Source organism: Curcuma longa, chromosome 14 (assembly GCF_044706935.1).
Source record: "Curcuma longa cultivar G26 ecotype Majalengka, Jawa Barat chromosome 14, ITB_CL_G26_1.1, whole genome shotgun sequence".
Taxonomy (NCBI): Eukaryota; Viridiplantae; Streptophyta; class Magnoliopsida; order Zingiberales; family Zingiberaceae; genus Curcuma; species Curcuma longa.
In genome coordinates, this window is record NC_133874.1 from 9,003,509 (window position 1) to 9,025,435 (window position 21,927).

General features: G+C 36.8%; 1 protein-coding gene across 4 annotated transcripts; it reads right to left on the reverse strand.

The window, feature by feature from the left end:
• Positions 1-2,035: 2,035 nt before the first annotated feature.
• Positions 2,036-12,675, reverse strand: LOC141844913 (nuclear poly(A) polymerase 4-like). 4 transcript variants are annotated; one of them, XM_074732892.1, is made up of 14 exons: positions 12,343-12,675; positions 11,785-11,952; positions 11,586-11,663; positions 7,713-7,820; positions 6,668-6,730; positions 6,424-6,585; positions 4,826-4,939; positions 4,679-4,741; positions 4,256-4,585; positions 4,010-4,174; positions 3,144-3,921; positions 2,780-3,060; positions 2,626-2,699; positions 2,369-2,528 (listed from the first exon to the last, which is right to left on the reverse strand). In XM_074732892.1, the coding sequence occupies exons 2-14, from the start codon at positions 11,908-11,910 to the stop codon at positions 2,504-2,506; spliced, it is 2,367 nt and encodes a 788-aa protein (XP_074588993.1). In that variant the 5' UTR covers positions 11,911-11,952; positions 12,343-12,675; the 3' UTR covers positions 2,369-2,503. The 4 variants fall into 4 exon arrangements, with proteins under 4 accessions (XP_074588991.1, XP_074588989.1, XP_074588993.1 ...); XM_074732891.1 differs by having other exon boundaries at positions 2,780-3,063; XM_074732890.1 differs by having other exon boundaries at positions 2,036-2,699.
• Between the last annotated feature and the right edge of the window lie 9,252 nt (positions 12,676-21,927).

The window sequence follows — 21,927 nt, forward strand, 5'->3', positions numbered from 1 at the left end:
AGGTCTTAGAATTACTTAAGTCTGAGGCGGGATTTCCCAAAAAAAATTAGTTTAGAATATCCCGAAAATTAGTTTAGAATATCCCAAAAATTAGTTTAGAAATATTCTATCCATTTTCTAGAATTTTAGAATATTTTTTTAGAATTTTTGGATTAGCGAAAATAGCAAAAATAAATAGAAAGAAAGTGTCCGAGGCAAGATTTGAACTCGTAACCTATAGGAATCTGTAATCTTAAAATATCTCCAATAACAAAAAAATCAATAGATCTATTCCGAAAAAGAAGGAACCGAATTTTATTTATCGGCGAGTTAGGTTTAGGAATCACTTAATATAAATAGGAGGCTTAGGAAAAGGTTTTGATTATCTTCGAAAACCCTTCCCTCACCTCTCGCCCAGAACGCCGTCGTCCTCTTTTCTCCTCCCTCTCAGCGCCCCAAACCCGAAGAACGAGGAGTCCGTCCCCTAGGATTACAAGGAAGGATTCCGGAGAACTTCTTCTACAAAGACGCTCCTCTCTGCGACAAGAACGCGTAGATATAGGAAGATCGCCGAGAAGATCTTCTTCTCTAATGGAAGAATTATAAGGAAATTAGCGCAGAAGGTAAGTGCATCTCTCACCTGCAGTATGAGTAGCTCCGTTGTTTTCTGTGTTTTTCCATAAACATGATTTTTGTTAAAGCATATGCATGATTTTGTTAAAGCAAATAGTAGAATTGCATGATATAAGAAGTATAAGAAAGGTATTTTACTTTTAAGAGGCGGGTATCGGGCACAAGGTTCGCCCATAAGAAATGCAAGGCATAAAGGATTCCGGGCACAAGGTTCGCCCACAAGGAAGGAATCCAGGGCACAAGGTTCGCCCATAATGAATTCCGGGCACAAGGTTCGCCCAATAAGAAAGGAATTCAAGGCACAAGGTTCGCCTATATAAGAGATGTCTGCATTGATACCTCGCTGGGCCCAAAGAAGGATGTTTATTTATTTTCACTTATATATATATAAATTTTCCCCCATCATTTACCAGCATTTTCTTTCATATAATAGCATATGTTATGACGAAGTTTTCTATGGTTTTTGTGAGTTAGATGATCGATGTACTTACTAAGCATTACTTATAGTTTGCATTCCTCATATTGCAGATAAATGAAAGGAAAAGTTATAGGAAAGAGGAGGCAGCTGGAAAGGTGTTCGATATGTGGTGTTGACGGAACCGCGGAATAAGATCAAGAAATTAAATAAATATTTATTTTATGTCTAAAAAGTTATTTATTTCTTTTGCTTCCGCATGTTAAACAGAAGAAAAAGAAAAGTTATTTGAGTTATTTTATTTAATAAGTAAAAGTTAAGTAAAGTACGTAACGTCTCCCTATTAGTATAAGAAAGAGGGGGGCGTTACACTAATAAAGATATTTTAAAATTTTCTTATTATCTCAATATATATATATATATATATATATATATATATATATATATATAATATGATTAATATTTTAAAAAAAATGGGCCCTATTTTTTGGGGCCCTAGGCTAGCCTTAGTGAATATACCATGATCAATAGATTGCTATACAAAACTATTTTAGTTCACGCCTTACTTAAGGGTTTGCACCCCTCTAAAGCCCAACTAATCATGATTGAGGTACGCGAAGGGATCCATAATAACAATAGATGGGGTGTTTATCTTTCAAAAATTTTGATAAAAAATATATAAATGATAAATAACATCAATTGATAGCATTTGTGACACAATGAGCGAAATAAGGGATAATTTGTAATTATATGTGTTTAGCGGTGAACCTAACTATAATAAATTCAATTTTAATTTGATATGATCTTTGAGCTTTGGTTGGATGTAGAATGCATTCAACTTGAGTTGGATCTGAATTGGACTCTAGTTGGAGTTAAATTGTTGAATCAGGCAGACCTAAACTAAACTAACTTTGAGATAAATTAGGTCAGAATGCAATTCAATTCAATTTTGTGATAAATTAGTTCAGAATGCAATTCAACCAAGTTGTCTTTGACAGTTAGAATCACTGAAGACAAATAATTCACTATTGTTTGACAAACCAACCATAGTATACACAGCTGTACTTAGAAAACAAAAAGAATCCTATTCTAACCTAAAGCCTTGACTAAGATCCTTAATCCAAAATCTAGCAGTTGGATTTTTTTTTTTTTGCCCCTCTTTTGGAACAAGACAAATATGAACAGCATTGAGCATGACTCGCTTTAGACCCACCAATCTGAAATAATTACATCACGAGAAGTATTGAAGCTCAAATTATCTGATGACTGCATAATTAGTTTGCCGCGGGTTATAGCAATCTCTCTTCAGCCATTCCATTGCAGTTGATCCGCCTTCCTGCGCAAGCAGGTGCCATTTAGACAAACTGCATAAGTCTAGTGAGCTTACCGTGAACTGCAGATCCATAAAATAGCATCTGATATGCCACACTCCGTTGGAAGTACCCATCGCATGCATTGATTGCTCATCCAAAAACTTCACGCTGTAGTAGTCAGACTCAACCTGCAACAGATGCGGTAGAACAATACGAGGCAAGACAGTATAAAGAAAACAGAGATTAACATTTCCCAAATCACATTTAGGGTTGAGATATGCATGCCTCAATGCAGCCTTCTGGGAAGCATCACCAGTCACTCCATGCGATTTAAGTGCCGCTCCAGCTGCCATGTTGGGCTTCCAAAAGGAAGAAAGTAAGGATGATGAATATTTTTTGATAATCATGTAGGAAATAAACAAGCACCAAAAAGCAATACCTCCAACTCATCTGCCGCGTCATCTTGTGCTGCTTCATTCTCAATCCGGTCCGTCCCTATACCTGTAACCCGTCTCCCATCTTGCAATACTCGGCTATCATCTACTTGTTCGCTATCACATCCAACAGATTGCTGCAGAACCAACTGTCTATCAGTCTCTGGATTAGATGCCACATTTCTAACTGAAGTTCCATCAAATTCAAAGCATGGAGTCCCATTTGCCAGTTTGCTACTGTAGTTCTCATAGGATCGTAGCACGTCACAATCCACTCTGCTCCTGACTGCTGTCAATTCGTGAAACTGTTAGTACTCCATTTTACTGTATCATCAGCATTATCATCAAAAAGTGCACATTTTGTTCTACCTGATATCTTTGACTGCTCCAATTGCCTGCCTGGACCAACAGGTTCCTCCTGGTAACCTAATGTACTATCATTCTGACTCCGTTTATCATGAACTACATGATCTTTTCCATCCATTGCTTGATTGTGGTTATGATTTGGGCTAATTGATGCCCTTTTTCTCGATCTAGGATGCAAGCTAGTAGTTTCAGTTTTCATCTTAGGTTGCCTCTGTGCAGAATCATCACCAATCTGTTTATAAGTGTGTTCACCTTGGGCATCTATTCTACTCTGATTTTGATTCTCAGCTATGCCCACAGAATCCTGTTGATCCAATGTTAGTGACTTCTCCTTATCTGGACTAACTGATGCACGTTTATTTGAGCTAACACCTACACAATCAGCATCAGCTTTCCTCTTAGGTCGCTGCTCTGAGGATCCACCTTGGCATTCCTCGCCAATATTTTCATTTCTAGTTTTATCAACAGAGTGGTGGAACATTGGCCTTGATGGAACGGGTCTCTTATAACCATCAGGAAACACATAAGAAGGCACTTGCTTCCTTCGTACATGAGATACATATATTTCCATCCTGGGTTTCCAGAACATATACATGTTCACTTCATGCCTGAACTCATCAACAGTAGCCCGGATATCAAACTGTTGGCCTTCTTGTACCTTAACCCCTTGCTTCCTTTGCAATCCCATGAAGAAAGCACAATGTGAACACTGTTTGGATGGATCAACATACTCATTGGGGTATGGATGGCACTGCAGCATACCATAGGTGTCACGCTCAATCTGTGTGAAGACAAGAAATGATTGAGAATCACTCGAGCATAGAAAGAAAGAATGCGTGATGAAATTAGTAAATTTAGATTGCCAAAACCTTCAGTGTCAACTGCCTAAGACGAGATTCTACCCAACCCTTCCATAGCCTTAGATCTTCAGCATCAGCAGCAACAATGTCAACCTGGAGATAATTTTTGTATGTCTCAAAGAAAAGGTAAGGCTCAAACAGTGCATTCCAGCTAGTCTTATTCAGCTCAATTTCCTGCAAAGATGACAAACAGGGAAATACAGAAGATGTTGGTTCCAAATAATAGCTCAGGTAAATCATGAAGTTCATACAGACCTCACAGATCTTGTTGCCTATTTCAAACTGTTCCATCATAACCCTCAATGTGCTTGTCGATACGTTGTAGCTAGAGTTCATGCATGGATATGCCGGTGTAATAATAGGCATGTGGTGAGTTCGATCTCGTGGATTCTTACGTGGATCCCAAACTGGAAAGCCAAGCTCATCTTCCTCAATAGCACATAACATGACTGGATTTGGCCACCTCCATTGTGTATAGACTCTGAAAAATCGTGAGACTAGCATACTGGGCACAGCATTAGGGTACAGTTGGCAGACTCGAGCAACCAACAGTGCCCAGTTAACACCTCCAAGAAATCCAGTGACCTGAACATGAAAGAAAAACATAAATGGTGTTGGGATATTACATCATAAGGATGTTGAAGAGATTCTATTACAGAACAAAGATAATAGACTTACATTTGAATAAACACCACGCCTCTTCGCCCAGAACTTCAAGCATCTAAGAGTGGCTCGGAAATTCTATGGAAAATATACCTTTGCCATTTAGAAAAAAATGCATAATAAAGTGCTAAAAATAAAACTTAACTTAACAAAGAAACTAACCGCAACATTTGGCACCAGACGGAGAATTTGGTCTGCTACTCGACAGCCATTAAGACTTCTGACAGTTGCCTCATCAACATTATAAAGCACAGACCCATGTGATATGTCAAGGTCCTTCAAAAAATGTTGACAGTAGACATGGACAGTTTACAATGTAAAAAACTCAAATTCTCTGAATTTTTTAAGAATATAAAGTCCATGTAATCATAAGACTTAAAGTGACAAAATACAACAAAACAAAGAACTGTGAGCATTTGTATTTAACTTAGTGCATGATTGGCTGGTCAATTCATCTCAGTATTTAATATTGAGATACCACATAAAGTAAAACAATAAATTCAGTAATAATAAGCAAAAAAAAATGAACATCTATATTCTTCAGGACTACTAACATACACACTTTACATACTAGTAAAAATCACAAGCTGTGAAAATTAGCAGTGCTAGTAAATGGTTACAAGATGTTGAACTTAGAAGCAGCGTAACATTAATACTTAAAAAAGCTTTCCTGATATGATCTAAGAGAACAATCAAGTATAGAAATGCAAAAATGAGGGAAAATAATAATTTAAAAAAAAATAAAAACCAAATTTTCAGTAGTGTAAGTTGTTGACAAAAGCACAAAGCAAAGACATTATCAGGTTTTGGCATACATATGCAGTGAAGATAAAAAGAGGCTATAAAAGAGAACAGGAGCAACAAGTATCACACAACCCACCAAAACAACAGTGTTGTAACATCAAGATAACTCGTGGATAGAATTCCGTGATTCACAACGATTATTGCTACAACTAAGTATCAGGTCTGTGACATGAAGAAACACATAAAGAGGATCAAATATGGGTACATGAATAATTTTAAATGACTGGATCACAAAGAATTATCTTTAAATGATAGATGATCAACCATCACTGTCAGAAATGTGTGCTCAGATGAGAATAGTGAACAAGGAACTAATATAAGGAAAAGAAGGAATTTGTGTAAAAGGAAAGACATCATGGGATGCTTACATTCTGATCTTAAATGCTTTTGATGGGGTTCAGATGATTGTTATATCTGGTCTAAAGAGATGCTTACAGTCTGAAAACAGATGTTTTTGGTGGGGTTCAGACAATTGCTATATATGGTCGACGCTTAGAAATTCCAGGGAATAAAATCAAGGAACATTGAAGTAGGTACAGCACCAATACATGGAAGCAAGTCATAGAGATAATTGCCTCATCAAGGGTAATAAAACCAACCAGACAAATGTCATATTTTTAGTTGATAGTTTCTAGTTTTTTAGAGAAAACTCAGGAAGCAGGCAAGTTGGAAAGAGCAAGAAGTAAAAAAGAAACTGAACTAATATAGTAAAACATATAAACACTAAGACAAGTTGCTGCCGTGTGACTTAGAGGTCACAAGTTCGAGTCTTGAAAATAGCCTCTTGCAAAGCAAGGTAAAGTTAGTACAATAAACCCTTCCCAAAGACCCGCATTGACGGGAACTTCATGCACCGGGCTGCTCTTTTGTATAAACACTGAGACAAGCCAAGCGTTGAAGGAAAAAACATCCTATGACACCTTAAGAACCCTAACTTTCACAACATATGTACATACCTGTGGAACAACTAACTGTGATATACTGGCATAGAGTAAATCAATGGATATTCCCAGGAACTTAAATTTAAGAACTGGAACATGAGCATCAGGAACTGGATGTAGTTCGGAGACTTCCTCCATTTCAAACAATTGATCATGGAGAATAATAAAGAAATCTTCCTGCAAAAAAAGCAGGGAACAAGTATAGCACATGAAGTATATTAATTTAGATATATATATATATATATAAGAAAAACTGAACCTCTCGGTTAACATAGGAAGGTCCCACACATAAAGTGTCAACATCAGCCCCAGGTCCATTAACCTGCCACCCAGGAAACCAATTTCAACTTACTAATATTTAACAAGAAATTTTGAATAACATTATCAAATGCAAAAAAATTACATAGTGTGTGGGTGTGAAATAGCGAAACTGTTTGTAAGAGAGAGCACTAAATAAATACTCATAGGTTACATACTAAGCTGAAAAGGGATATATGAATAATTCATAAACAGAGCCTATACCCATCGAAAAGGATTATAGAGGAATACACTAGGTCATCGCAACCATGGGTGTCAAGATTAAGATTCAGACCTAGATGGTGCCTAGGCATTCAAAATCCTAAGTAGAACATGAATCGGACAGGGAAATTATGAACTTACAATTTCATATTTTGTTCTATCCAGAGTTTGGAAATTTTGTTCTATCCACTATGAACACAAATCCATTAGCTTTTGGTTAGTTTAATTAATTAAATAATATTGTCAATAATTCTGTGATTACTTGATTAATTCTGTAATTAATTATGCAAAGCTACTGAACCTCTATGCAGGAAGATAGATTGGCTCCCAAACCATGCAACTAAAATGATAGTTAAAGTAGTGGAAGAGTTAATGATGCAATGTGAATTTTATTTAACAGCTGAAAAGCCAAGAATCTGCAGCCAGTAGTAAGGCCCGCATTTAAAATTTGTTGTTGTTCATTTTAAATCATTATCTAAATGGTTCATTTGAAGGAAAACCTTGGTACAGCGATAAAGTTATTATATCTAGTGGTCACGGGTTCAAGTCATAGAAGAACATCTTGCAAAGCAGGGTAAAACTCATACAATATCCTTTCCCAGGATCCGTATTAGCAGGAGTTTTGTTACCGGACTATCTTTTTTATCTAAATGGTTCGTTTCTTATTTACAAATACACAGGAAACAAAAATCTAGAATGGAAAAGTGAAATTCATATTACACGGTCTACAAAATTACATAACTTCAAGCCTTATACAACTAGAATATGAAATATTGATATCATACCCCCAATCTGTAAGATCCAAATGTGAAGATGACAGCATTTGCTTCTTCAACCATTTGATCAGAATATCCCCTTTGGAGTGTTAATTGTTTCACCCAATTTTTGACAATCTGACAATTTCAAATCCAAAATAAGAACAATGCAGTGAATGAGATCAAGAAATGACAAAGCAAAGGACTCAGAAAACTATATAAAACTTGGAAACCAAAAATTAGTAAATAGTAAACAAAATATCCAAGTATGAAGCAAGATTAGCAAACTATGTCAAATTTCAAATGTGACTAGAGAAAAACAGTCAGAAAATAAATAGCGTTGCCTTAACAAGCAAGTCTAAGAGTTTCTTTTGGAAAGAGAGAGGTAAAAAAACATTCAGAGGACCAAACAATGAGCCTCACGGTAGCTCCATTGAAGGATAAGTTCAATTTTAAAGATCTTAATGCACAAACAATAAAACCATTCACAAATTCTATGCCTTCACACCACACACAACCCATGCCACCTAAAAGGGTAAATTACAAGCATTCAAAGAAGATATCAAAAATGCCTAAGAAACTGCAGTTTTCTAAGCATTAAAAAATATACTTCAAATAGATAGTGATAAATCATGAACAAGTCATTAAACATGAAAATTACAAATGCCTGATATATACATAGTGACATGGACAAGAATAATTTGGTATATAAGTCCTAATCGATCTGACGTAATCACATAACATATGTAGTTATATTACACAACAGTTTAAGAAATAAAAATCACAATCCAAAGAGAGCTATGTTAAGATTACTGACTTGAATAGTTGATAAATTTAGATCAAAATCAGTAAAATTAAACTTTAAACTGCTCCTTGTTTGCATAAATTCTAATTGACCAATTTCTCCAATTGAGTTGAGAAGAAAAATCACTGACTAAAGAGAGGCAAAGTAAGACAAACATGTACATCCTAATTATACAAAACTCATAAAATGAAGATTTTAACATTGTAGGTATCCATAAATTTAAGTTTGAAAGTGTTCTTGAATCTTAATTAAATCTTGTTAGTGTATGGAGCATGCACAGTGGAATCTTAATGAAATCTTATCTACAATAAAGGAAAAAATACAACCTAATTAACATATGAGACAAGAGGAAACTCAGGCAATGCCATCAAGCTCGAGGCTATACCATTAGTAGTACCAATATCATTCAGATCCTATTGATCATATAAAGTAGAACTTGCTATAATCACCGTTTAACCTTTAGTGCATATTATTAAGGACAATGATTGCATTGTCAAAAGAGAAACTTTTGAGTTTTTTACCATCACTGCCCATCCAAAATTTTATAAAACTAGAGTATGGCAAGCTATACTTTATGGGTCCAATAATGACAGATAGATTGGTAAGGAAGCAAGAGCACAAAGATAACAAGTGAGAGGTATAAGAAGAAGAAATAAAGCAATTATTAACATTTTGAATCATTTAAAAGACTAGATATTGCTAACAATGTAGCCTCATATAGATTTCCACAGTGACAGTGACACAGTTACGACTCTAGTTATTAATGTTATCCCTTTATCCTTCACCGGTTTGACTTTAATTAACTCAACTTGTGTAACCATACTTAGCAACCATGTTATAATAAGCATATGCTTAATAATGGCAATGAAACTATTAAAGGCCTATGGTGCCCTATGACACCCAAGTTTCAAATACAATAGGCATAAACAACATTTGGCCAGGCAATGTCAAACTCATGTTAGGAAGAATAATTAGGAGATCCTATAAAATAAAGGGTTTGGGAGTAGAAAAAATATCCAAATTCTGTTCAAGAAGATGATATCTAAGATTCAAATGAAAGGCAGATCACAATAGAAACAATAAGATTTAGTGTTTCCATAAGTGAAAACACTAGAGAAAGGATCAGGCTGTGGGATTCCTCAGCAGTCACTTCCCTCCATTTGATGAAAATGAATGGAGGGAAGAAAAGGACTAGGCAAATATTACCCAAATTTCCTTTCGCCCAAATCAAGCAGGGAAAAAAATCTATTCACGTCTAATCAGCCAAAAGTTAGTTAAATCTGACCCATGGAAAACTCATAATTATTTTTTTTTCAAATCTGTTAATTATTAATGTTTATCAAATCAAATCTCTAGAATTACTTCTAGAGCTATAAACAAGTCACCCCAAGCCAAGCTTAGCTTTATGTTATTCAAACTAGTTTGATAAGGTAACTGACCAAGCCAAGATTAACTATAAGATAACCAGGCTTGAGATGAATTTAAAATGAACCAAGTTGTTGAAACGGTTGTTCAAATTTGGCTTGATTTCTGTTTTACGAGCTTGGTTTGGTTCATTTAGATGTTATCAAGTTCTTAATTTAAGCTTGGTTGCTTGTTCGAAAATTTTATATTTTTAAGCTTTGGTTGGTCGGTGACTTAACATTTCGAGTTTGTTTGTTCATTTTGACAGTGGTTCAAAAGCTTTATTCATGAGCATTGTTTATGAACATTGTTAACAAGTAGCTCACACATCTTTGTTCATGAAAATTAACAAACTAAACACAAATGTGTTCAAGCTTTCCATTTAGTTTAATAAGTCATTAAAACTTGTTCATTTAATTGAAATTATGCATATTGAACAACATAAACAAGCTCCTACCAAGCCCAACACCAAAATTTGCTCATGAAGTTTGATTCATTTACAACTCTAGTTACTTCTTTTAAAAAATTCCCCATTTCCTTCCTTCCATTCCCCTCTATGGAAATACAAACTAAAGAAACATTTTCCTATCATTTCCTTATAATTATTTTACCACGCCATATTCCCTCCCTTAGTTGTCTCCCTCCCTAATAGGAAACATTTGTAATAAAGCATCATTATCTATGTCATAAACCACACTAATGAAGATTCTAAATGACAATAGTAGATGTATCTTTCAATTACTATGATTAATCATTTTATGTATCCAATATGCATTTCTTTGAATTGACAACATGATCGTTCAGATACGTCACCAAATCTAAACAAAATTGCAGGCCCATTAATGAAAGTTGATGTGAATAAATTTACTCATGAATCATTGGATGATCAGCAGGTAAGTAGCAGCAATGGGAGGACCAGACTTAAACCAGGAAAAGACCAACCTGGACAGATCAGAGGCTGACACATGTCTTACCTTAGAAATTGTTCTCAGTCAACCCTTATGCCATGTCATCATCCATTGACTGCATGATAGGAGGGATTTATTCGGAGACTATAACTAGACCAAAGATCTGGATTAAGGGAAGTTTCCATAATCTAGATAATTGTTGCAACTTTGGGTATTGTGAAGTAAACATCGTAACCTTGAAAAGATCACCCTTGGAACCTCAAGGTAATAGCAGTTCAGCCAAATTCTTAGGGTTAACAGTCAGCTCAACCAATTTCTTGGCAATTCAAATGAACCAGAAAAATCCCACTGGTAGTGTGACTGCACTGAACTCCATTACATGTTATCTCTATAACCAGACCTGATAGAAAGCCAGCTTGACCATGTGTCAGCAGGTTTGAACATGTCTTGGAATTTGGATATAACAAAAGTGGCCTATTCTAACAAGAAGATTAGCCAAGTACCAAGTTCAAGTGAAGAAAGTTATTCAGAAGATTAAAAAAGACAGAAATGGAAAAAAGAGCTTTCAAATAGAATTATTGACCAGCCTACCAGTAGTTCCAACAGAACAAAAAAAATGCCAGCTCACTTTAATATATCTTGTATTTCACACACAAAGAAGGAGCCAGAAAATACAAAGATACTAACATATGAAACAATGATTATGAAAGCAATTCTCCAATAAAATAGGAAGAAAATATTTATTCATACCATAAAGAAGATGATCATTCAAAAAATAATAATTACCTTATCTAATTCTTCTAATACTTCCTCTCTCTTGGTAGATTCTTCCTTGCTCTCATACAGTTCAGCCTCAACCAAAAGCTTTAAGTGGACACCAATAAGCATATGCCAAATTACGGTAGATAATTAGATGCAATATAGGAGGACCAAGGAGATCAAAACTGAAGCGTGATAAAGGACAAAAAATATATAACAAGCATACTTTTTCAAGTTCAGCAGTCCTCTTGAGATCAGCCTCAGTAGGTCCAGCAGGCGAGATTGGTTTGGTTATGCCATACTGTGTTGAGATAGGTGGAGCTTCACTGCCCATTTCAGAAGAAATGCCCATGGACACGATGAAAGAGATATTCTCTCTAGACAAGCGTTGATCCTATGAGAAAGTAAGATAGATTAAAACCGTGAAGGTTAAGACTTCCAGAAGCCAATTACAAACGCAACTCAAGCACATGTGAGATTCCAATCATAATACAAGAGCTAGATACACCCTTTTATTTTCCTTACACCCTAAATTAACAGCAACTTTCCGTCCTTAGCAGTATTTATTTACAAAAAGCGGTAGAACCTACAGAGCAGAACCGAAGAAAAGAACTTTGAAAGGAAAAGAGGGCACCGACAACCACGAAATCAGAATGCAAACTGAATCACGCTGGAGAAACAAACTCCAGACGTAAAACACTAAACACCCATAATTTTCTTTTTCACTCCACGAAAACAATGAGACCTAATCGGAGACGGGGCCAAAGAAAAGGAGGAGGAAAACCTAAACGGCAGATCCAACCCTAGAGTTGACCAAATCACAAAGACTCCTCTGATACGGTACGGCAGCGGCGAGACCGTGAAACTTCAAATGCAGGCAGCCAAGCCCCTACTCGTGCGGCGGCGGAGGCGGAGTCGTCGTCGGAGACGGCAAATCCAAGCGAGAGGACGCGGCGGAACAGGCCGTCCAGTAGGATTGCAGGACCCGGATCTTGAAGGAAATCGATCGAGGGAGAAGGGGACAGGATCGACCTCCACGCGGTTTCCGTGTCGAGGGCGATCGTCCCTCTGAGAAAAAGGGGGCAAAACGAGGAAGGGTTGGCTGTCGCGTTGTTTCTCGAAGAGGCGAATTGTAAATATCTCTTCGCCTTCGCCAAACCATTTTTTTATAGGAATTGGTGGCGGAAGGCACGTGCAATGTATGACCCGGCACATGTGCCCTGATCTCTCCCGATCGACGGTCCAGATGCATGCGTTGACGGTGAGATTGTTTTGGACGGCCAAGAATTAATTTTATCGAACTAAAACGAACGGACGGTTCCGATAAATTAGTCCTAAATCTTCGCAGCCGCTCAATTTGCAGTGAAATTAATAAGACAATTAATAAGATATAACGCGGTTAAATTCTTTGAATAGTTAAAGAATTAAATTCGATTAAATCGGTTTTTCAAATTTTTATTTATTTTTTTTAAAATCGATTAATTCGGTTCATTTTAATTTTAAATTTTTTTATTTGATTAAATAAATTAAATTAATCAAAATAAAAAAAATAATTTATAAATATTTAAATTAGTAAACTTATAAATTCCTAACAAATTTATAAATTTTTTATAATATTTAAAATTTTTAATTAATTTAATTAAAATTGAATTAATTAATATTTTATCAATTTGATTTGTTTAATTTTTTTTAAAAAATTCAGTTGATTCAATTAATTTAAAAAATAAGTATATTTTTAAATAAAAAATAAAATAAGATGTCTTTTTTATATATTTTTCAAAATGTGGTATCATTTCAACTATAATAACAATAAAGGGATCTTTCTAATTTTTATCCTTAAACGTTCTTCCATTTATAATATTTGGCAAATTTTACCTTTTAAATTTATTAAATGTAAATATTAGCATCGTTAAGGTGTAATAGTTAATGAATCTTTATCTAGATATACAACTCTTATGAATAATTTTAAAGGTAATCAATCTGATTTCATAAAAAAATTTCATCAGTCATTAAGGTAAATTAAAAAATACAAATAGATCTCGACGAACAATTCAACATATAGCCATCAATTTAGGTTAGATCCGTCGGATTAATCTGTCCCACCAAATAATTTAGACGAATTAATTACAATTTTATCAACTCATTTTAAGATGGATTCAGATGGGTTAGCCCACCTAGGCACGCGATCCGCGTGGGTTGGCTCGCGATAGACTTGCATTGGCCTGCGAATTGAGAAAGTTTATTTATTTATTTTAAATTTAAAATTAAAATAGAAAACTCCATAAATTATTAGATTTGATCTATTTAAATTACAATTCAAATTTAAAAATTACAATTCAAACTTAAAAACTTCAACTTAATCAATTTAAATTATAATTCAAACTTAAAATTTTTAATATTTTTTATATTTTTTAACAGGCCCGTGGGTTGGCCCGCCTAACCCGCGGCCCGCCTTAAGTTGGGTTGGATTGGAGATTTCTCAATCCGTCAAGTTGATGGGTCAATCCGTCCCGTCCAACCATATGATGGGCCCACCATGGATTGATCTACTTCGTCATGGATTGACCCGTTTGACAGCTCTAATTCAAAGTCATAAAATTATCAAACTCCCTAGATGTAGTATATCCTGAATGAAATTTAAATTGTTGTTACAAAGCTCGTCCCACCTTTACCATCACACCATAATTTCAAGGGCATCTTTACCTTCTTTCTAAGTTAAAGAAGGAGAGTTTCTCCCTTTGGAATATTTTAAATATATATTTCTTAAATTTTAGGGTTATTTTTGAAACGACTCCTAAAGTTTAATAGCCCGCTAAAGATATCTATTAAAGTTTTATTAATATCAAAATACCTTTCAAAATTTTTTATGTTTTGAATATTAATAAAATCTTGAAGAATATTTTAAAGAAAAAATATTAAATTTTAGAAGGTATTTTAAAGTTTACGCTCAATTTCATTTTCATATATGCAAATTAATTCTCATGATGAATTAATAAATTTATTAACCCTATTATTTTTTTAGTTAATCACAACATTTTTTAAAAAATAATCTAATTGTTCCATTGTTTTGTCAATTATGATGGTCGACTCTCAAACAAAGAGCAATAGATATGCACAAAAAGCCTTTAGTTAACTTCCCAATCGGCTCACATTCAATCTACTCCATTCCAAACAAAACTATTCTGTTTAGGAGTAAAACAACTTGAATCAACTCCCTAATCGATCTACATTAGTCGGTTAGAGGATCAACTACAACTCTAAAACTTTAGTTTCGTGATTGAGTCTTCACATAAGTCAAGTCTACCTAATCTTAAAATACAAGTCACTATCATAGAATCGACTCATTAGGAGTTTATCTATGTCAAAACTTTACTTTACCAAATAGTTTATCTCCTATTAAATCCTTAGTCCCTCAAATGCACATGATCTCATCTTGTTCCACATATAATCCTTTGCTAGGTCATCATTGTAGTACACCTCTTGCGATTATATCAAAGTTGTCAACTCAACTTAATCCTCCTCATCCTGTCATCCCTCAAATATCTCATATCATCTTTCATTGATCTTTATATGATATATAAGCCATTGAGCTAATGATGTGCAAAAATCACAAGTGTATGGATGATCATCAAGTATAAAATGATTGATCTCACAAGGACTGTAAAATTGAGTACTAGTCAAAATCACGAAGCACATTATTTAAAAAATCGAAAATCATGAGAGTTGAGAAAGAAATAAATCAAATTGAGAAAATATGAGGAGTCTTACGAGAAAATCAATGTTGGAAAGTGACTCTAGGATTTTGATTTCTCCATGATGATTGTTACCACCCTAAATAGTATTTACTTTCTTACTTCAATGTTTATTCGCATGTAGGTGGTTTATTCTAAGATATAGATATAGACTTTTGAAATAATACTAGCATGCCTACTCAAACATAATGATCATTTTGTCACGGAGACTTCTATCACGATGTCCCACGGTCCTCTAGGTTCATCGCTTACTTTGTGATGCCGAATTGGGGCTGACTAATTAAATCTATCATAGCCAATGATGTCTTCGTAAGGTTTGGACTACTTTTGTAAACAACTCTTTACGTCTTAATCTTTATGAGTCAGAGATTTGAGTTCACCTTTTGGTTATTCCTCGCATCTTGTGAAATATAAAGATGCATGGTTAATATCAAAATCATATATGCACAACAAAATCAGATCATGAATAAACACATCATATAGCAAGAAAGATAAATAAATATAAAAAAATAAATGACAATAATGCATCGAGCTACTCCCTCGTCTTAGAATCTAAAGTACTACTTCATGAAGATTAAGTTATAACCAAGAAACAAAGAAGAAGATATCCTACAACTCAAAATTGAAAGAGAAAAGGAAGCTTAGTCATGCTGTTACCGACGTCTTCAGAAGAAACTCCAAGCTCTAGGATGGATGGAAACGTCAATGACTCTCCCAGGGTTCTTTATCATGAATAAATACTTTCCTCATAACATGAGCCTTCTAGGACTTTTTATAGCCCATAAAATGATCAAATCTGTTGAAGCTTTCCAAATTTAACGGGGTGGCACTCACAAGTCATGACTATGATGAAAATCATGGCCTGGTTGTGACAAGCCATGTGGCAAAGATAAGTGCCCATCACGGTCATGGCAGGTGTCACGGCAAGACCGTGACAAGCTCTAGATGTGGATCATGGTCGTGCCAAATGGTACAACCCGGGTGTGATAGGTTCTGGAAACCTAGTGTTTGGCTGTAGGATGGCATGACCGTGACAGGAGTCATGGTCTACTGCTGGAGGCTATTAGAGGCTAGGTTGCCACTTCATTTCGCACCTAACTTCAATTGAATGAACACACCCGCGTCATGGATATGGCCAGAGTATGTTCTTTACTCTAAACTCTTGTTTCAAGGCTCTTTGGCTTCAATTATGCTTTGGTTTCTCATTCTGTTAATCAAAAGGCACAAAGAGAGTTCTCCAAATTAAAAAAATAAAAATAATATAAAAGAGATGTAAGTATGCGAAATATGCTCATGTCATGTAACAGAATATAGGCAAAACAATATAAAAAATTATGCATGAAACACACACATCAGTCAACACCAACTTGGTCAGGCCAAGTCAAGCTCTGTGAGCTCTATCAACTGAACTCTATCTGCTCTATATGTCTAGCTTAGTCATGCCTTCATAATTTGGCTATTAGCCCATGGGTGGCTGACCACCAAAGATCTCTTGTCATTTGTAGAGGATATGAACTGCCATTTTTATGTCAATGAAGTCATGAAGAGGAGACACATATCACCTATTCTTCAAGTGCCCCACAAGCTTGTTATGGAGAAAGGTTAGAAATTGACTTCACATGTAATACAAGAGGACTACCTAAAGGTGAATATTCAAAGTCTCCAAGCAGCAATACTAAGGCACCCAAATTTTGACGAGGGTGAGACACTTGTCTATGGCATCTATGATTCATCATATTGTTAGGATCGAAAATTCCATTAAATAATGATATCTCAGTTCTTATCTTAGGAACTCCCTCTAAACTTGATCTTCATCTTTGGATTGTCTCTTGAAGATAAAAAAATGTAATAGCACTTCGTCTCCAAACCTCTAAAAAATCAACACCTTTAAATGACTTTGGAACCCTTTGCATTCAGATTGATTTTCGCCTAACAATCGATTGTTATACCAATCGATTACTTCACTGTAATTCAACTATTTAAACTTGCAGAATGGCTATTTTTACCTTAATAATTAATTGTTGAGCCACAACAATCGATTACATGCTTCTAGTCGAACCAGCCAATCTATTTGAGAAGTTTTTATTTGCTCGACACAGTTTGTGTTACACTTATGTTCCGGGAATAACCCATAGGGGCCCCTGGTTTGACTCGAGTCCGATCCTGGTCCTTCCCATAAGTCCAGTCAATCACACCCGCGGGCTCGAATTGACCAAGCTCTCTCTCTCTACCCCAAAAAAGAGCCGAATCACTCGCCCATTCGGCTCACTCACCAGGCCGAATTCGAGTCCTCAGCAGACTCCTCACCAGGCCGAATCCGAGTCCTCAGCAGACTCCTCAGTAGGCCGAATCCGAGTCCTCAGCAGACTCCTCACCGGGCCGAATCCGAGTCCTCAGCAAACTCCTCAGTAGGCCGAATCTGAGTCCTCAGTAGACTCCTCAGTAGGCCGAATCCGAGTCCTAAGTAGACTCCTCAGTAGGCCGAATCCGAGTCCTCAGCAGACTCCTCAGTAGGCCGAATCCGAGTCCTCAGCAGACTCCTCACCAGGCCGAATCCGAGTCCTCAGCAGACTCCTCACCAGGCCGAATCCGAGTCCTCAGCAGACTCCTCATCAGGCCGAATCCGAGTCCTCAGCAGACTCCTCAGTAGGCCGAATCCGAGTCCTCAGCAGACTCCTCAGTAGGCCGAATCTGAGTCCTCAGCAGACTCCTCAGTAGGTCGAATCCGAGTCCTCAGCAGACTCCTCACCAGGCCGAATCTGAGTCCTCAACAGACTCCTTAGTAGGCCGAATCCGAGTCCTCAGCAGACTCCTCAATAGGCCGAATCCGAGTCCTCAGCAGACTCCTCAGTAGGCCGAATCTGAGTCCTCAGCAGACTCCTCCCTAGGTCGAATCCGAGTCCTCAGTAGACTCCTCAGTAGGCCGAATCCGAGTCCTCAGCAGACTCCTCAGTAGGCCGAATCCGAGTCCTCAGCAGACTCCTCCCCAGGCCGAATCCGAGTCCTCAGCAGACTCCTCACTAGGCCGAATCCGAGTCCTCAGCAGACTCCTCAGTAGGTCGAATCCGAGTCCTCAGCAGACTCCTCACCAGGCCGAATCCGAGTCCTCAGCAGACTCTCAGCAGGCCGAATCCGAGTCCTCAGCAGACTCGCGCCTTACAGTGCCCTGGCATGTCCCATCATGTTCTCTGACCAGCCCACGCCCTTCATTTATTATCGCCGCCCTCTCTGACACCCATGTGGGCAACGACATGACGGCTACTTACCAGAGATGGGACTCTTGACTATTGTGCTCGATTGTTCCAGACACCTCATTAATCATGATGGGACACCCTCTTAATGGTGACGTGACAGGTACACGCTCATCTCTCCTTAAAACGACCACTCCCTCCTGAGTCTGTAAGTTTTTTCCTCTTCTGCTACTCTTTTACACGCTCAAGTTCATTACTGTTCATCTTCTTCCTCCCGCTGCTGTCCCTGACTTGAGCGTCGGAGTGGTCGCGCCAGGGCACCCCCTGGCCTTCCTACTGACGATCTCTGTGATCGCAGGCCGTCCGTGAGGTTGTCGCTGCTCATCATCCACTCCAGCGAAGTCTCCGACGGCCGTGAAGCTCTCCTCATCTCCCTCGCCTGCTACTGTTCAGCACCATCCACGAGGAGGTCCGGTGACGTGTCCTGGAGCAGTTCTCAACCGGAACAACATTAGTCGGTTAGAGGATCAACTACAACTGTAAAACTTTAGTTTCGTAATTGAGCCTTCACATAAGTCAAGTCTACCTAACCTTAAAATACAAGTCACTCATAGAATCAACTCATTAAGAGTTTATCTATTGTCAAAACTTTACTTTACCAAATAGTTTATCTCCTATTAAATTCTTAGTCCCTCAAATGCATAAAATCTCATCTTGTTCCACATATAATCCTTTGCTAGGTCATCATTGTAGTCCACTTCTTGCGACTATATCAAAGTTGTCAACTCAACTTAATCCTCCTCATCCTGTCATCCCTCAAATATCTCATATCATCTTTTATTGATCTTTATATGATGTATAAGCTCTTGAGCCAATGATATGCGAAAATCACAAGTGGTTCACTGTTGTTAAGTAATAAAAAGATTGATCCCACAAGGACTGTAAAATCAAGTAGTAGCCAGAATCATGAAGCATGTTATCTAGAAAATTAAAAATCGCGAGAGTTAAGAAAGAAATAAATCAAATTGAAAAAAATATGAAGAGTCTTAGGAGAAAACCAATATTGGAAAGTGACTCTAGGATTTTGATTTTGTCATGATGACTGTTGCCACCCTAAATAGTATTTACTTTCTTTCTTCAACGTTTATTTGTATGTAGGTGGTTTATCCTAAGATATAGATAGACTTTTGGAATAATACTGGCATGTCTACTCAAACATGATGATCATTTTCTCATGGAGACTCCTATCATGATGTCCCACAGTCCTCTAGATTCATCCCTTACTTCGTGACGTCGAATCGGGGCCGACCAATTATATCTATGATAGTCAATGATGCCCTCGTAAGGTTTGGATTACTTTCGTGAACAACTCTTTATGTCTCGATCTTTATGGGTCAGAGATTTGGGTTCACCTTTTGGTTATTCCTCGCATTTTATGAAATATAAAGATGCATAGTTAATGTCAAAATCATGTATTCACAACAAAATCAGATCATGAATAAACACATCATATAGTAAAAAAGATAAATAAATATAAAAGATAAATGTCAAAAATATATTGAGCTACTCTCTCATCCTAGAATCTAAAGTACTACTTCATGGAGATGAAGTTACAACCAAGAGACAAAGAAGAAGATATCCTACAACTCAAAATTGAAAGAGAAAAAGAAGCTTAGTCGTGTTGTTACCGGCGTCTTCAGAAGAAACTACAAGCTCTAGGATGGACGGAAACGTCAATGACTCCTTGGAATGACTCTCCTAGGGCTCCTTATCATGAGAAAATACTTCCCTCATAGCATGAGCCTTCTAGGACTTTTTATAACCCATAAAATGACAAAATCTGTTGAAGCTTTCCAAATTTATCAGGGTGGCGCTCACAAGTCATGACTATGATGAAAATCATGGCCTGGCTATGACAAGCCATGACGGCAAAGATAAGTACCCATCATGGTCATGGCAGGCATGTAGCAAGGCTATGACAGGCTCTAGATGTGGATCATGGTCGTGTCAAATGGTATGACCCGAGTGTGACAGATTCTGGAAACCTAATGTTTGGCTGCAGGATGGCATGACCGTGACAGGAGTCATGGCCTACTTATGGAGTCTATTAGAGGCTAGGTTGCCACTTCATTTCGCGCCTAACTTCAACTGAATGAACACACCCGTGTCATGGATATGACCAGAGTATGTTCCTTACCAAGGCTCTTTGGCTTCAATTATGCGCTGGTTTCTCATTCTGTTAATCAAAAGGCACAAAGAGAGTTCTCCAAACTAAAAAAATAAAAATAAAATAAAAGAGATGTAAGTATGCGAAATATGCTCATGTCATGTAACATAATATAGGCAAAAGAATATAAAAATTATGCACGAAACACACACATCAATCCACACAAACTTGGTCGGGCCAAGTCAAGCTCTGTGAGCTTTATCAACTGAACTCTATCTACTCTATATGTCTAGCTTAGTCATGCCTTCACAATTTGGCTATTAGCCCATGGATGACTGACCACCAAAGATCTCTTGTCATTTGTAGAGGATATGAACTGCCATTTTTATGTCAATGAAGTCATGAAGAGGAGACACATATCACCTATTCTTCAAGTGCCCCATCAAGCTTGTTATGGAGAAAAGTTAGAAATTGACTTCACATGTAATACAAGATGACTACCTAAAGGAGAATATATAAAGTCTTCAAGCAGCAATACTGAGGCACCCAAATTTGGACGAGGGTGAGAGACCTGTCTATGGCATGTATGATTCATCATATTGTTAGGAACAAAAATTCCATTAAATAATAATATCTCAGTTTTTATCTTAGGAACTCCCTCTAAACTTGATCTTCATCTTTGGATTGCCTCTTAATGATAGAAAATGTAATAGCATTTTGTCTCCAAACCTCTAAAAAATTGACACCTTTAAATGACCTTGCAACCCTTTGCATTCAGATTGATTTTCGCCTAATGAACGATTGTTAGACCAATCAATTGCTTCACTATAATTTGACTATTTAAACCTACATAATGGTTATTTTTACCTTAATAATTAATTGATAAGCCACAACAATCGATTACATGCTTCTAGTCGAACTAGCCAATCTATTTAAGAAGTTTCTATTTGCTTGACACGGTTTACTAATCGATTGTTGCATCTCAGCAATCTATTGCAATCTATTGTTTGCCACCAATCGATTGCTATAACACAATAATTGATTGCTCAAGCAGCAAACCCCTTTTAAACCCTAAATTCAGAGTTTAGGATTTACCAATCGATTGATAACCCTCTTTCAGCCTTTTCAAGGCTAAATTCTCATCTTGTCTAGTATCCAATTAATCTCAATCTATCAGGACTTCCTCTATCCAATATCCGATCATTCGTGACCTGTTAGGATTTTTCGTTGCTCAACATCTGATCAACCGTGACATGTCG

Excerpts from the sequence above, each read along its gene's own strand:
- LOC141844913 (XM_074732888.1), bottom strand. The coding sequence starts at position 11,910 with ATGGGCATTTCTTCTGAAATGGGCAGTGAAGCTCCACCTATCTCAACA. Across the intron at positions 4,175-4,255 it reads TAGGCAACAAGATCTGTGAG|GAAATTGAGCTGAATAAGAC; the intron begins GTCTGTATGAAC and ends TCATCTTTGCAG. Across the intron at positions 3,922-4,009 it reads TTAGGCAGTTGACACTGAAG|ATTGAGCGTGACACCTATGG; the intron begins GTTTTGGCAATC and ends GTCTTCACACAG.